Genomic DNA, 17,760 nt, shown 5'->3' with positions numbered 1-17,760 from the left:
TGTGACTCACTCTGATAACCTGTGCTGGCATTTACCTTAAGTTATTCGGGGAAATTTTCTCAATTACAGTCTCGTTCCACTTTCTCCGACATTCAGTTTACACAGTGTGTGAGCAGTAAAAGAACCTGAGGAGAGTTTTGGAATAGGGAACTACAGTCTGGCGGGGAGAAAACAAAAACTCAGTTTGCCGAGAACACTTTAATTCTGTCGGGCAGAAAAAGGCTCGCAAAATTGGTCGAATTTTTTCAAAAAGAGGTTGTCACGTACACAGTAGACACAAACTGAAGGAAACTAGTTTATCAAATGGGACACTAAAAGCAGTAGAAAAGTATTACTATTTCGGCAACAAAATAATTTACAATTACAGAAACACAGACAACATAAACTGACGACTGGAAATAGTGAGAAAAGCTTCCTTAAAAAGAGAGAAATATTTTAAAAAGCATTACACATTTTTTATGGAACATGTTAGAAACTCGAATACATAGTATTTATGTCCCACAATAATATTTACTTAATAGCTCGTTCTGAACTAGCTTTCAACTGACTGTGGGCCCTGAAGCCGAAAGCCAGTTTGTAACGAGCTATTAAATAAATACTATTGTGCGACATAAATACTATGCACTCGAGTTTCTAAAATATAAATTCTGCTTATTTGTTTCAAACGTAACCTTATAAGGAAGAGGAAAGTGGACGACAGATGGTACGCACTGGAAGACGACAGAGGCTTTTTTAAATGTGCTGCTACAGAAGAATCTTGGAGATTAGACACGTAGATCAGATAAATGATGTAGTGACACTGAATCACACTGGAGACGAGGGTTGCGTGCCACAACTTGAGTGAAGGAACGGGTAAGTTGTAACGACACATACCGAGGCATTAAAGGTGACGCAGGGAACTGCGAGGAGCAACGATTAAAGACGATGCAGGGAACTGGGAAGAACAACGAATGTACAGCGAGACGAAGGTAAGGGGCGTCACACAGTCGAGGAGTGCAGGGGTCCTGCAGAGGTCGAAAGGCTCGCACGGCGCAGGCCGGCGAGGAGAGCCTATTCCGGCCGGGCTTCGGGAGGAAGGTAGAGTGACGACGATTACAATGATCCCCAGTTTCACGATTTCTCCAAATGGAGCTACCCTTCTTCAAAGGCACGAATAGATATTCTTTTTCAGGTTCCGAAAACAATGTTATAGTATAAGTCTCCTTCAGATACGTGATAAACCTACTCACCAAGTTGCGGCACAAGAAAACGTGTAAAGGTATCGAAATGTGTCAGCCTTTGGAGCCGGTGGCGCCTCCTCCTCACAGAAGGGTCAAAGAGAGAGGAAGAATGGCGATGGTAAAGGATCGGTGAGTTTTAGGAAACGGTGAGAGCTCGGAAAAGTTGCTCAGAAACCCAGGTCGGAACCACAGGTGGGGAGACTTAAGGGACTTCTCTGAACGAGATTTGAAAACCTGAGACCTTAAAGGTAGAAGACAGGGTAATATGCAAGACAGAAATTACTGACAAAATATCATACACAAGTCAATAAGAGAGGATTGTATGTGGTAGAGGTACAAGGTGGGCAAAAACAGACAGGTCAGGAAATAAAAGATAAAGAAAACTAAAGGGAGTGAAGAAAGGAATACTTACTGAGAAGAAATATTCACACCAGAAAAATCCGACCCATTTATCCTAACCGATAACTCGGCGGTAGAGACCACGTTTACGTGACAGCTGCTACACGACGTGTCCGCTCTCCATAATTATATTTTTTGCCAGCTGCAGGACTGGTACAGGTGGCGGCAGAAGGGTGCACAGGGCAAGTCTCGCAGTTGGGACAGTCACAGGAGTAGGAACCGTAGGGTAGGGAAACCGGCGCAGAAAGGGCAAAGAGTCCGACGAGGATATCGCAGAGATCGGGAGGTCGACGAAAAGCTATTCTACGTGCGGCGGGCAATACGTCGAACAGAGTGGACCCCATTTTACGGTACAATTTAAGGAAGTCGTAGCCTTGTCGAAGTAGCCAAATAATAAATTCGAGACCGGAATAGTAGCGAGTGACGAGCGGTTCAGTCCTAAGTCGTCTTTCGGAGGAATCGGCACTACCGGGGTCGGATGTGACGGTCTACTAAGTCTGCTCTCAAACTAGGCTCCACATCCAGTGAAGGCCGAGACGAGTGCCGCCGTAAAGAGTCCGCGTCCGAACAAATACGTACGCCTCGAATGCCGAGGCAGTACGAGAGGCGACGTCGACTCAAAAAGTACGGCCAGTGTCGAAACGTAAGTACTGTCATTTGTTAGTACGTTTAATTTAAACTGATGTAGGTAGACGAGCATCTACGAGGACAAGATTGACATCGAGGAAAGTGGCACACGATTTGGAATAGGACCTTGTGAAATTTACTCACCAGTAGTATTTGTAGGTTCCACGAATTTTACGATGTCAGCCTCACCGTGTGTCCGTACAGCAAAGGTATCGTCAGTGTATCTAATCCAAACCGGAGGCTGAAGGCTCACGAATCCCAGGACAGCCGCTACAAGTGACCAATGAAAAGGCTGGCACAGGAAGAGCCATTCCGGTCCCCAAGGCTGTGCCCCTGACCTGTTTCTACATCCGCACCTCAAAGGTAAAGTAGTTGCCGGTAAGTGTAAAGTCGATTAAGGTGAACGGGAAGGGCGTCGTCTGTTTAATCGGGTGGGCACCGACTGAGGAAATGTCCAGGAGCAGGCGGACCACATACGTGGGGAATGTCGGCATAGGAGGAGATCGCACCAGTGGTGACAAGCGAGTTATGTGCTGGGAACGGGAAGGGCACAGGCTTCAGACGATCTAGGAAACTGTCGGCATCTTTAATACAGGAAGCAAGTCTTTGTGCTGTGGGTTGCAAGTGTCGATCAACTAAAGAAAATATACATTCGGTGGGTGCTTCGAAGCCAGCAACAGTGTGATAGCCACGGTGATTGGGTTTGTGGCTGTCAGGAAGAGGGTTAAAAGCTGGGGATGCACGGTTCGGGTGGATCGAGGTGTCAGACCCTCGGGAGGGGGTGGGGGGCCGATGTTTTAACGAGGGACTGCACGACAGTGACGGGGACGGAATCTCGGTGGCAGATGCTGTAAATAGAGGTGGCAGACAGCTGGCGTAGACCTTCGCGAACAACTCCTTCGGTCAAGTACCACAGTGGTACATCTGTCGTCTGCAGGGAGGATAATGACGGTGTCATCAGTTTTTCAGTTTTTAGGGAATGTAGAGCCTGGGGTTCTGATGAGGACAAGCTAGGGTCATATTGTGAGGAACCGAGGAAGGGTTGAGAAGCAATGCCGGATGTGAGGAATACTCCGAAATCCTGTGAGTGTGGCGATTTTGAGGTAGTGACGACGAATCGTGTGGTAACTGTCGGAGGCTGCGTTCGGTGTCACGTCTGCCGTCACAAAGGTTTTGCGATCGAGTTCCGAAGTGATATTTCCGATTCACATTAAGTGCGAAGGGAAGTACGTCCTTTACCAAAGTTGCACGACGAAATACAGGTTTGAGGCCGAAAGTGAGATCCTCGGAAAATACGGATGCTTCGGACAGAGAGAGAGGGTGCCCAACTCGAGGGGTCGAGAAGGTGACCGGTTCTCGTGACAGCGAGTCATCGTCGATCGGGAGGGAGCGGTGGGGGCCGCAGGATGTCCGGGAGGTCGGCCGCGACCGGTTTGCAGAACGGGAATCGTGGCCGTTTAGGGAGCTGGAGCCGGACAGAAAAGGAAACACCACTGTCGAGGTATTTTCGGAGGAGCCGGGACAGATTTCGAGGTGAAGTCCGGCCCGTCATCGCAGTTCGCAGTCGGCCCGGCAGACGGTACCGTCCGAGGAAACGTGAGGGGCAGATTACTGCAGGACTTTGTAGAAGGTGAGAAATCTGGTGTAATGGAAATTGACAGATGAGGCATATAGCTTACAGATTAGGCAGGTAAGTGTAAGGAGCCTCAGTTCCAATACTGCAAAAGGAAGTTTTTGAAAGGACCGAACAAAATACATGACGGGATACATCACGGCAAGAGAGGAGGGTCTAGAAAGTTGCAGATTGTGGGAGTTGCAAAAAAGGAGTAGATGGGGCAAAAAGAGAGGAAAAAGGAAGAAAAGCAAGAAAAAAGATCAGAAAAATGGTAAAAAATTCATATATCAGCATCAGTTAATCAATGCCTGCAACCTGTAGTACAAAGACTTACTTTCTATATTTAAGATACCGTCCATTCCCTAGGTCGGCTCAAATCTGTGCCCATCCCAATCCCACTACCCAACTTGCTTTTCACTACTGATGCCACCTGCCTCTAAACTGACCTTCCCAGTGTTCACTGTCTGCCTGCTGCTGGACATTTCCTCAGTCAGTGCCCATCTGGATCTAAACCAAGTATGTCTGTCCTGCTCACCTTACACTTACCAGCAGCTACTTTACCTGAGAGGGGCAACCACAGAAAAAGATCAGGGGCACCGCCGAGCGGACCGAGGCTCCTTCCTACGCCGACCGTTCCCCGGGTCCCTCGGAGGGGGCTCTCCCGATATAATAAGCATTCGGCTCCCGGTTCGGTTTAGATACACTGAAACACCTTCACCGCACCGACTCCCGGTGAGGCCGATCTGTTAAAATTCCCGAAATCTCTTAATACACTCACCCAATTAGATTCCACACGGTCCTATTTCAGATCCCGTGCCACTTTCCTCTACGTCGATCTCGTCCTCGTCGGATCCCGGCTACACAATTCTGTCCACATTGCACCTACTGACAAAGAACAGTAGTTGCCGTACTTCACACGTCAGATGTACCCTCCCGACAGCCTCGGTAATTGAGGAAAATGTATCTGTTCGGATGAACTCTCTTTACGGCAGTACGTACCGTTCTCATCTCAGCCTGCACCGGGTGTGAAGGCCAGTTTAAAGGCAGGTTTCCCAGCCCGTCACACTGCAGATATCTTCAAAAAAACAACTACAGAGTACTCCGTTTGTCACTCAGTACTATCCCAGTCTCGAATGTATTACTCCGATACTTCTTAAGATCGTGCCCTAAAATGAGGTCCTTCCGTCCGACATTTTGCCCACCACACGTAGAATAGCTTTTTGTCGCATTCCCAGTCTGTGCGATATCCTCGTCAGACCCTCTGGTCCTCCTGTCCCCACTGTGCACCCTCCTACCGCCACCTACAGCAGCCCCGTACTATCAGAGAGAGAGAGCCACCACGCCCTGTACTATCAGAGAGAGAGAGCCACCTGTGGTGAGGCCCACCTCGTATACCAGCTATCACGTAAATGCTATTCGGCCACGACTACCGGCCAGTTATCGGTCGGGACGAACGGGCACAGGCAGAGGGCCAGAAGGTGTATGCTAGCGACACGCAATATCTGGTCACACAGCACAGTCCGTGACACGTCGGTCGAGCTCCGCAGGTGGGAACGCGTCCTCGGTTCTCGCCACCCCCCGGGCTTTAACTTAAGTCAATTTGTTTGATTTCAGCATTTCTTCTCAGTAACTATTCCTTTCTTCATTTACTTTTAGTTTCCAATATTTTTCGTTTTCTGACCCGTCTCTGCGTCCACCCATCCCTCTTCACCACACAGAGTGCACTCAGCTTTCCACTCTCAGTAACTGGTGCACGGCAGGGGTCTTGCCGGTAACGGCAGTTCCTCCCGCGAGGTGAGGTGTTACGGTCTAAAAGCGAACGCCGACAGGGCGGGCGGAGCCGGCGACACGTACTGCAGCGCGGCGACCCGCTCGTCGTGCTCCCTCTTCGTCTTCGCGGCTGCCTGCTCGTGGAACCTCAGGAACTCCTCTCTGCCGTTTGCCTCGGCGTGCCCCTGCAACACGGGAGAAGAGGGAAGAAAAATATATGACAGTTTGCAAGACTAGATCTCGGTTACTTATTTAAAAATTTCTCACTGCCCAAGGACAAAAACGGTTGTTCTCAATGTTCAGTTATGCATAAAAAAAATATGCTTCTACAGCAAGTACTGACAGCTTATGTGAGTTTTAAGATGACATTTACAATACAGATGAAGAAAGTAATGTAATCTATGGAAAGTCGTTGAAATTTACAAATTATTTAAGAACAAAGGAGATGACAGACGAAGTCAGAAGCACTGTGTCGTCAATAGGCGCAAGAACGAAAGCTACGGAGCCTTTTGGGATGCACTCCCGTTTTCTAGCTGTAGGAAACACACACACACACACACAACTGTCCCTTTCTTTACACTGTGACCAGTCGACTGCCAGCTCTTTGTTGTAAGGATAACTTCCATTTGAAGAGCTCAGAAAAGCTTGTGGGTGGTGAGGAGGATCCAGATAGCACAGGTTGTGAAGCATCCATTGGAATCTTGCCTGTTGTGCTCTGCTGAATGTTGTGCCACTGGTCGGTCCACCTCATGTTTGGCAAGTTTGGTGGTGGCCACTCATTCTAGTTGTCGTCTGATCCGTTGTCGTAGCAAATCAAAATGCTGAGCAGTGATTGTAGCAGTGCCACTATGTAACACGGCTGCCTTTTCAGACAGCCTGCCCTCCGATGGAGTAGGTTTAAGTCTGTGATGGGACAAGAGTAGTTGGTGCTGGGTGGGTAGACTGGGCAGGCACCACTTTGGTAGGGGCCGGAAGTATTTTGGATAGGATGTCCCTCATTTCAGGGCACGATAGATAATCGGAGCCCTGACGAAGGACGTAGTTCAGTTGGAACTGTGAAAGACCCCCTCTCCCCCACCCATTCCCTACAGTGGAAACACTTCTTTGCCACCGACCCCTCCGACCGAAGCCAATCCGATCCTACTGTTGAACTCTGCCCGTTCCGGTCTGTACCGCCGTCCGACTGTCAACGTCCCACACTCCCGACTAACTGTCCCCCGGTCACCTTCTGAAACTCCTAAGTTCCGACCTGGCCTCAACATCCTTCCTCACATTCCTCCCTAAGAACAACTACATTTCAACAGGAGAAAGGACTGCCCTACACAACCTGAAAACGGGTACTGATCTCACAATCCTTCCGGCAGACAGAGATTTCGCCACTGTTTTGACGAACTGGAGTGACTACCTAGCAGAGGGCCTCCACCAGTTGTCCGACACCTGCTCCTACGAGCTCTGCAAGAGTAATCCCATCCCAGAAGTACGACGTAACCTCCAATCCCTGCTGTAATCCTTAACCCCTACCCAGAACCTTTTCTCTGAATCCATCTCCCTACTCACCCCAACACCACTCCACACACACACCCCTTCTATATGCTCCCCAAAATCCACAAACATAACAAGCCCGGGCTCCCCAATGTGGCCGGTTACAGAGCCCCCGTCGAAAGAGTCCGAGCCCCCGTCGATCGACATCTCCGACTAACTGTCCAAAACCTAGTCTCCCGTACTGAAAGTACCAACCACTTCCTGCACCGGCTCTCCACCAGGTCCACACTCTAACCTCCCAGATCCCTACTCGTCACCGTTTACGCGACCACCGTATACACCGACATCCCCCGTACCCAAGGGCTCGCCGCGATTGGACACTACCTCTCCCGGCGCCCTGCAGGTTCCGAACCCACCTAACCGACTGCAACCTAACCTGTAACAACTTTGCATTTGAAGGGCATGCTTAAAGACAAATCCGTGGCACAGCCGTGGGTACCCACACGGCACCCTCCTCTGCCAACCACTTCGTGGGCTCCCTAAAGAAAACATTCTTGTTGTTGTTGTTGTTGTTGTTGTTGTTGTTGTCTTCAGTCCCGAGACTGGTTTGATGCAGCTCTCCATGCTACTCTATCATGTGCAAGCTTCTTCATCTCCCAGTACCTACTGCAACCTACATCGTTCTGAATCTGCTTAGTGTATTCATCTCTTGGCCTCCCTCTACGATTTTTACCCTCCACGCTGCCCTCCAATGCTAAATTTGTGATCCCTTGATGCCTCAGGACATGTCCTACCAACCGATCCCTTCTTCTGGTCAAGTTGTGCCACAAACTTCTCTTCTCCCCAATCCTATTCAATACCTCCTCATTAGTTATGTGATCTACCCATCTAATCTTCAACATTCTTCTGTAGCACCACATTTCGAAATCTTCTATTATCTTCTTGTCTAAACTATTTATCGTCCATGTTTCACTTCCATACATGGCTACACTCCATACAAATACTTTCAGAAACGACATTCCTAGTTTCCCAAATTATTGACGAGATCTTTATAATTTGGATCCGAGGCAAGGATATCTCATCCTCATTTCTCCAGAACCTCAGCACCTTGTCTCCCATCCATTTCACCTGGTCCTCTTCCGCCCACCGTACCACCTTCACAGATGTCAGCCTCCTCCTGTCAGATGACTCCATCCACATCTCAGTCCACATCAAACCCACCAGTCACTAACAGTACTCGCAGTTCAACAGCTGCCACCGCTTTCACACCAAAAAATCCCTCCCGTACAGTCTGGCCACCCGTGGTACACACATCTGCAGTAAAGAGAACTCCCTCCCCTAGAAGGCTGAAGGCCTTCACAGACAGGCAATACCCTCGAGGCCTAATTCGCAAACAGATTTCCTGCACAATATCCTCACACGTGCCTGATCCTCACATCCGTAATAAGAACCAACCAAAAAGAAGCACCTCCCGTGTCACGCAATATCACCCCGGACTTGAACAACTGAACCACGTCCTTCAGAGGCTTTAATTATCTATAATCGTGCCACGAAATGAGGGGCACGCTATCTGAGATACTTCCGGCCCCTACCAAAGTGGTGTTCTGCTGCCCACCCGAGCTCAACAAAAACCTAACCCATCTCTGTGCCACTCCCACCCCTAATCCCCTGCCAAAGGGACCATACTCTCGTGTAAGACTCAGATGCAAGACCCACCCACCCAGCAGTCCCATCGCAGGCTTATCCTACCCCATCAGAGGCCGGGCCACCTGTGAAAGCAGCCACATTACATAGCAGCCCTGCTGCACAGACAGCATTTTACATTCGTATGGCAACCAACCAGCTGTCAACGAGAATGAGCGGCCACTGCCAAACTGTTGCCAAAAACAGGGCAGATAACCCAGTAGCACAACAGTTAGCAGAGCAGAACTTGCAAGATTTTAATGGCCACTTCACTTCACACCGCGTGCCATTTGCATCCTCCTCCTCACCACCACCACCACCACCACCACCACCAGCTTTTCTGAGCTGTGCAGATGGGAATTATTCTTACAGCAAATCCTTTGTTCCCATAGCATTTCTGGATTTAACCTGCTGCCTCTCCACGCTCCCCACCCACCCAATAGCGTGTGTGTGCGTGTGGGGCAGGGGGAGGGGGGGGGGGGGGGGCGTGCATGCGTGCCCGCATGAACATGTGTGCACGCATGCGCAAGTGTGTGTCCACAATCCCCTGCCCCACTACCACCACCCAATTTTTGTCGTCACGTCTGCTAGCTGTGTGCTGTTGCCTCACGCCCTACTTTACTGTCTGCCAACTGCCCACTCAACCTGCAGCCCTAGCAAACCCACAGACGGCTCCCCACTCTCCCACGAGCCACCCCAACTCCGTCCTCGCCTCCTGCCTCAGCCGACCCCGCCACAAACCCCCACCCCACCCTAGTACACTCACTGAGGGTCAGTTGACTGAGCACAGTGTAGGGAGACAGATGTGTGCACACGAGTGAGTGTGTGTGTGCGTGTGCGTGTGCGTGCGTGCGTGCGTGTGTGTGTGTGTGTGTGTGTGTGTGTGTGTGTGTGTGTGTGCGTGCGCACGTTTTTCCTGCACCTAGAAAGTTAGCCAAGTTTTGTACCTCCTGTCCGTGTGCCTACTGATGATGCAGCGCTTCTGCCATCCGGTGAGTCGTCTACTTTATTCCCGAAGAAAGTAATGTGTCATTTAATACAAAAAACCACTATCACATTTTTGACAAACCATTAATTCTGAGTCAATTAAACAAGGAAGATATTTGGCCCGAACTTAAATTCTTCACAAATGGACTAGATTGTAACCCATTATACGAGTGTCTCTGTTACGAGATGATATATAATGTCAGTTTCCCTTTCACTCCAGTTACTGAGCTGACGAATCTAGTAAATACGACAGCTGAAAAAGTGACGACAAATTTTTTATATTGGGTTTGATAAGACCTTTACCACAATTTAACAAAAGGTAGCAGCATCAAATGGGAACGAGAGTCATTTGCGAGAAACTTTACGAGCTACCTAGAGTAGTTCCTGTAATAGTTTCTTAAAATATTGATCTCACGAGGAGTGGTGGGTGTCTCCCGCACTAGCTTTCGAACCGCATATACAATAGTACTCCGATTATTTAGTTTCCAGTCAAGTTAACGTAAGTTAACATAATATTTTTGTAGCAAAGGAACCCACTGAAATGGTGTGTGAAATCTGGCTGACAACTCAAAAATAAGGCGAGTGCAAGCTCGAAATGCGATACGTCGACAGCATCCGGCAGAGAGAATTTTCACTCGGCAGAGTGTGCGGTAATCTGAAACTCACTGACAGATTAAAACTGCGCGTCAGACCGGACCTCGAGCCCAGGGCTCTCGTCGAGGGCTACACCGCTGGCCCACGGAAGGCAAAGCTCCCGGGTCCGAGTCCCACTCCGGCACACAGTTATAACGTGCCGAGACGTTTCAGTCCTCGACACATTCGTAATAGAAAACTTAATTTCCCATATTTTTCTACGATTACAATTTTTTCTTATTTTCAAACTTAAGCCAATTTTGAACAACAAAGGAGTCAGCTAAGAATCATCTGAAATTTGCAGAGACGTCACACTAAAAGACACTCTTAATAGTGTGACTTTGCTGACCAGACAAGATAAAGAGCCCAAACATATCTGTACCAGACACGGCCAGTAGAGTAATGGGACAGGTTTAGAACGTGTTCACTTTTAACAGATAAAACTTTAATATTACAAGGCTCATACCGATAGTACCGAAAGGTAAACTCGCACAAAAAACTATAAAATTACGGAGACACAAAATGAACGACAGCCGCTTATTTTCCAGAAGCTACAATGTGGTCCTGCCGATACACGTATTTAAAAATGAAAAAAATATTCTTCACTTTCAAAACTATTAGTTTGTTCCTCAGGGAGAAAAGAGGCACAGGTTGGAGGGTGGGAAGGGGGAGTGGTAGCTCACTCGGGCCCCGCCTGTAGTGAAGGTGACGTGTGACTGTGATGGAGGAGGCATCAGGGAGAGCAGGAAATACCAGACAGCACACCAGCAAGCGGGTGACAACCTCAGTACACAAACAGTGTGAGGACAGAGTGAGAACAGTACGGAGACGGACAGAAGATAAGCCGAGCGAGCAGTACAACCTACACCTACACCCACGCCCTGCGAGCCACCCCGCAGTATTCGGCGGAGAGTACCTCGTACCGTTCCAAGTCGTTACCTTTCCCGTTTCCCTCACAAATGGAGTGACGGAGAAACAATGACACAAATGCCTCTGTACGGGCCCCGGCAGTGGCTCCCCGGCTCGGTTCAGATCTGTCCGCCGTGTGTCCGCAGTCTGGACTCGTGGAAAAGAATAGCTCCTCCACTTCCCGCGACAGCTCCTTTTCTAAATCGAAAGCCACATATTTCGGTATCCGCATAAACATCACCGAAGCCTAAACTCGAACCACGGTCCTCGTAAAACTGACGTGACGAGTGACGACATATATACTTCGACAGTTGCCACTCCTTCGACACGGCACACTCCCCTCCTAGAGCTTACGTACCTGCGGCAAACGTACCGGATCGGTCGTCGAATCCCTAGAGACCTACACCGGCGACCCGTCCTACGACCGCATCCAGATCTACGAGATTACTCTGTGTTGCACACTTAGTACTCGACAGAGGATTCGTTGCGCCACTTTCGCACTATTTCTCTAGTGTTCCCTAACACAGAAACACGAGAAAAGTACGGTGTCTCTGCTATAGGATATTTGTTAATTCGTTGCACCTGTAAAGTTCGACAGAGTGTACGACACACTCTCGCAATATTACGCATAGACGAGGCTCTCTCAGTCCTCCCCTCTCCCTCCCCCGGGCTTCAAGTGTTTGTGAAAACGACGCAGTGGCAAACGACACGCAGATTCAAATGTGTCACCTCGCAATCGAATGGCAGCACAGGTGCCCAGTTTCAGTGTCTGCACGTCTGGAACGAGATCCGCATACGCGACTTCTTTCAGCTACAGATCTAAAGGCTCGAGGTTCGGCGACCGGGCAGGCCGTACGACCGGAACGACTCGTCCGATTCGTCTGTCAGGATAGACACGGTCGACACGCCTCCGCACAGAAATGGGGAAGCGAACTGGAACACCGTCGCGTAGTAGCCACATCCGGTAGGGGAGACAGTAAGCCACGGGGAGTGCAGATATGCCTCGTGCGTGGGGCACTTTCGAAGGATAACCCGTCCCACGAGGAAGTCGCCAGTAATCCCCACCCAAACGCAGAGGATTGACAGTTGCTGAAGTGTGGAGCTAAAACACTAGTCCACACAGAGTGTTCCATAGGTCTGTTGTGCTCACACGTGTGCCTTCAATAACTGAAACATGCACTGTCAAACGTCTTATCTCTACTTTCAAGTGGGAATACCTCCCTCTCTATTTCGGGACATATTTCGATGTGACCTTTTCTACTCTTTATCGTCTAGGCGCTCTTTTACTGCGGTTCGTCCCCAATTAGCAAAATCACTCTGATAGTACAGCAGAATACTGCACGATGAGCTTTTCCAAACTTTCCACCCTCAGTCTGCCGTCCAAAAACTCTCTCTCGATACACCACGGTTACGCTATAAGGGTCAATTTTAGTGACGCGATCCGCAGGTTTGAGCGCCGCTACGGACCCACCGGTGTGGCGTCCGAATTCCACCCGTCTGTATCGGCGAGTACTGCTAGGAAACTGGCAACTGCGGTACGTTCGGTGCCCCGTCTCCCGGCCGCCCGAGACGACACAGTACGCGTTCCCCTCGGCGCCCTCCCGCAGAGGTACGCACCTGCGCCTCCCGGAGCTCCGCCTCGGCGGCCGCGAGCCGCTCGGCCAGGTCGCGCGCCTCCGCCTTCGCCGCCTCCAGCTCCGCTCGCCGAGTCTCCGCGTCCCGGCGCGCCGCCTCGGCGTCGGGGTCCGCGCAGCCGTCGGCGCTGTCGCGGTGGGCGAGCTGGGCGTACAGCTTGTCGACTTCTTCCTGCAGATCAGACGGAGAGTTTGTAATGCCGACAGACTGCGGCACACGTCCACTATTATCTTATACGTAGAATATTTTTTGATTTTTTTTTACTTTTTACGAACAAGAAACATGTAAATCATAATATTTTTCTGAATGTGAAACTTATGCAAATAAGGTAGACTGCTATTCACCACACAGAAGAGCAGTTGCGCAATAGGTGGGCACAGTTAGAAGAAGTCGGACAAAGCACTTCAGCACTTCATCAGAGACAGAAAAAAAAAAAAACACACAAATGCACACCTCACATGCATGTAGCCCCTGGTGTCTCCCAGTCTTGAGGCCACACACTGTGTGTGTGTGTGTGTGTGTGTGTGTGTGTGTGTATACATCTGATGAAGGACTCTGTCTGATAGATCGGCACTCCTCTAAATGGTGAGTAGCAGTCTATCCTAATACGGATTATTGTTATTTTATCCCATCAAAACCATTTGACACAAAATTTCTATGTTGCAAATGGAAAATCACTGACCCAAATACAATTCATAGTAAAGATGTTTTAATGACAGGTACAGAAAAGTAGGTGGCAGGAGAGGGGGCAGGTGGGGGGGGGGGGGGGGGCAGTGAACCTCTGTGGCAGTTGTAATCTCTCACTACAATACAGAACGACTCAGTTATATGCCTATAGGACACTCGCTAAGTGGAAAACACTGCAGCACTGATGATTTACATGACTGGCTAAAGCTACTTTGTTCTCAGACAGCGATTTGTGCTTTACTTTGTTCAGTCCCTCTCCTTTAATGTAGTAAGAAGGAACTGTCAAATGGATATAATTTTAAGTTAATTTTATACGCTATCAGATTCTTTGCATAACTGAATAAGTGAACAAAGATTCTTCGACGTTTTTTTCAATCGGACTATTGTCCGCAACAAAATTCGTGTGGTGTTAAACGAACTGTGGGGCAGTTGTCAGAATGTGTAACTGTTTCAACAGCTGTCTACGAGAGGTTCTGCAGTGGACCCGGCAGGCAATATACTTATCACTCACGCCTGTGAAACACGCACTTCTTTCTTCGGTGAGAAAGTGCCCCACAGTACGATGCCGTTAGAGAATTTTCTTTGTTTTCTCGTGCTTTCATCCCACATCTACAAAGGGTCGACATCTTTACAGTGGAATTTGGCACAGTTAATTTAGGGAATGGCCCGATGACCTTTCTGTTGTCACCCCGTAACCCCCAGAACGGAATACACGTACCTCAGTTGTCTGCGTATAGTGTCAGTCACGTGAAAAGTGATGCCAATTTTTAAATGTTTGCAAATCGTGTAACTGAGCAGGGACTCGGGTACCGAACTGGTAACCACCGACCCAGGTGCGAAGAAACCCCTGAGAACCACAACCGGGCCAGCAGCTAGCAGCTAGAGCCCGCACACCGCGGCTCGCGCCGTGAATCCGCCACGTCAGTTCGGCAAGGGGCCGGCACAATGCCCCGAATACCAGGAGGGGTGCGCTGACACGTGCACAGTAGTGAACGAATACGAGAAAAGTAACTGCATCTTCTGATGTCTTCTTCTCCAAAATTTGCTATTACTCACGATGGCAGAGTTGCAGAGCTCAGATATTTAAAATCGTCTCCAAAAGTGACTGCAGAGGCACAGAGACGCCGAAGGGAAAGGTGAAGGCGAGGTGTGGGAGGGCAGACGTGTCGCACGGAGGCCGCACGGCAGTAAACGTGCCGTCCCGGGGCACGCGTGCGTGCAAATCTGTAACACGGCCATGTGCTCCGGCACGCCACCCACCTGCGACAAACTATTTGCGGGTCATCTGGAGCAAACCTTCCCAGCCTCCAGAAACTCAAACAGTTTGTCTTTTAACATTCACCGACGAGATCTTCACGATCTGCATTTTACAATTTCCACTCCTCGTCTCCCACCCGTTTCACCCATTCACCCGGATGTCGACTTCCGGTTCTCCGACTGCTCCGACCGCACCTCCGCTCACCCCCTCGTCACCCAGTGTCACGCTGGGCTGCAGCAACTGAAACAATTTGTACCACTGAAAAAGACCGACGTGCGATGTGTGACCTATTCACCCACCGCCGCATCCCACTCCGGTCGTGTCGTAGGCTTATCCCGTGCCGTCAGACGTAGAGCCACTTCCGAAAGTGGGCAAGTCACACAGCGACTCTGTCGCAATTGCCGGACAACTTTTTATGTCGGCACGACAACTGACCGGCTGTCCACCGGAACGAACCACCGCAGGCAAACTGCGGACGAGTACGGAGCGGACCACCCGGCGGCACGACAGGCTGCCGAGCACGACGTGCTCGAGTTCGGAGACCTCTTTACGACCGGTGCCGGCACGAGTGCCGACTCTTCCGAACTACAGGGACGGGAGTCGTCCTCGCGACACGTCCTTCGCTCCCGTAATCCTCCCGGGATCAATTTGTACTGCCCTCTTCCTACAGTTTTCCCCTTCCTCTGTCCTCGTACCGGACCTCCCCGTGCCTACGCCTCCACGTCACCTTTACCGTTAGCCACACCCCACCACCTCCGACACACTCGTACGACGTGCCTAGCCCGCACAGCTGCCATCCCTCCCCCCTGCATTCCCAACCGGCACACCTGCCGCTTCCCTTCGAGATACTAGCGTTTCCCTTCCCCGCTTCCTCCCTCGACCCGACGCACACGGTGCAGCCCGGCACCCCCCCCACCCCAGCCCAGGTCCCCCGGTATGGAGGCAGCCCGTGTCGAGGACGGGTGAGGAGTGCCTGGGAAGGAGGTGGTTTGCAATAAAAGAGAGAACTAAAATAAAGTTTTGACTACATTCTGACAGTACAGCGTAAACGGCGGCTCGTGTACGCCGGATTGTGGGGAGACTGCCAGCCCGAGTGTCTGTGAAATACAGGAATATCGAGGGGAGGAAAAGGCGGTTAATATTCGAACTAGATAGCGGACGAACAGAGACGGCAGCGACAGCGGCAGACGGCAGGAGAGACTGCCCGCTCCGTCTCGCAGCAACAGTGCCGCCCTCCACTCCCCGGGACACGGCCTGTAGCGACCGTGCGAATCTCCCCTCGCGCCTCTCCGTCACCGGTACTCCACAGCGCATTCGGCAGACGGACAAAAGCTTACCCCGTCTTTTACTGGAAAGTACAGTCTACACTCGGGCACTGCGAGAACTCGTGCTGGGAACCTACACCCGCACCTCGGTTGCACGAGAGAAAATTTTAAGTTTCAAGGAATTACTTGTAATAACCCAAACTGGCTGTATGCTCTGTACAGTCATCACAATAAATCACAATCACACAGTATGTAGCGTGTAAATTTTGAGCGTATGATAATACATCTGATATTAAAGAAAACAACTGATATTAAAAAGCATACTTGAAACAAAAGTACTTTTTACCACTGCGGTGTATACAAATTTATGTACCAATACAATAGGCAACGTATAACCTAACAACTGGCAATTTTGCCGAAAGAAATACGAGCACGAGCAGTCTCGATTGTACGACTGTGTAATCCTATTAGCTAAAAAAAAAGTTGGCAGCTTACGGAGACATAAAATTAAGTGGAGAGAAATACAAAACAGAGGCGGAGAGCACTGACCTTGAACTTGTCGGCCTCCTGCAGGTAGAGCTCCTGCTGGCGCTGCAGCGCCGCCACCTGCCGGTCGCGCTCGCACAGCTGCCGGTCGCGCTCCCTCAGCTGCTCCTGCAGGCGCCGGATCTCCTCCCGCTTCACCTTCTGGCCTGCCCGACACACGGACCGTCTCTACTGCCTGCGATCTCGATCACTCACGACACTGTCTGACGTACAGCTCGACTACACAGATACGGGGAAGTGTCAAACTGTGATTGGTAACAAAAAAAATTTCAACTGACTACTACAGCCACCGTCAGTCACACTTCTCGTCACACGTGTCGGAGCGTCACTCTCGTAGCCGCACCGGCAGCGGACGAGCCGAACGGTCGCGCTGCTCGAACGGGCGCGATTCGTACCGAAGGGGGGCGCTCCGAGAGCGACCGGTACGACCGTCGTACTGCGCCGACGTGACGGATCGACTTCCGTTCGACCGCTTCCCGTTACCCTAGTGAGAATCTTTCACAAAAAAAGGAACGAGATCGATACGAGAAGAGGCGGCGAGTGACAACCGCCCCTCTCCTCTCCCCTCTCTCAGCGTCATTTCTACCCCGCCGCGTACCGTCCTCCTGGCGACAGACACGACGCGGGTGCTGTCGACAAGGTGATTATTCTGAATTTTCGTTTACTTTTACACTGGTGTAGTGCGGACACTAACGCGGCAGCTGGTCACAAGTGCAAACAGACGAACACTTAGAACACCACAGTGACAGAAGAGGCAGACGAGGGGAACGGCACAGAAGGAGCGACGACTCCCGCTCTACACCCGACTCCCGAGCTCCCGACTACTGCCGGAGCGCGACCGGTACTCGGCGGCGGGGACCACAGACCCGTTCCGAATCGCGGGAGCCGTTCCCGGGCCCCGTGAGGATCCGGAGTAGCCTCGTCTCCCTGTCGAGATGAGGAAACGGGGAGCCGTGAGCGGAGCGGAGCGGAGTGGAGCGTACGGAGCGTTCGGTAACGGCTCCCGCAGTCGACTGCAGATGTCGATCGGTGCAGTAAACGGGG

At 50.7% G+C, this 17,760-nt stretch overlaps 1 protein-coding gene across 1 annotated transcript in view; it reads right to left on the bottom strand.

Moving 5' to 3' along the window:
* Positions 1 to 17,760, bottom strand: part of LOC126428407 (rootletin-like) — a 245,668-nt gene that overhangs the window by 118,059 nt on the left and 109,849 nt on the right. Inside the window, exons 10-12 of the mRNA XM_050090326.1 lie at positions 16,720 to 16,862; positions 12,943 to 13,131; positions 5,716 to 5,816 (exon numbers count right to left, since the gene is read on the bottom strand). Coding sequence (XP_049946283.1) covers positions 5,716 to 5,816; positions 12,943 to 13,131; positions 16,720 to 16,862 — 433 coding nt within the window. The remainder of the gene's footprint in view (positions 1 to 5,715; positions 5,817 to 12,942; positions 13,132 to 16,719; positions 16,863 to 17,760) is intronic.

Source organism: Schistocerca serialis, chromosome 12, assembly GCF_023864345.2.
Source record: "Schistocerca serialis cubense isolate TAMUIC-IGC-003099 chromosome 12, iqSchSeri2.2, whole genome shotgun sequence".
Taxonomy (NCBI): domain Eukaryota; kingdom Metazoa; phylum Arthropoda; class Insecta; order Orthoptera; family Acrididae; genus Schistocerca; species Schistocerca serialis.
The sequence above is the reverse complement of the archived record's forward strand: the minus strand, read 5'-3'. Positions and strand labels throughout refer to the sequence as shown.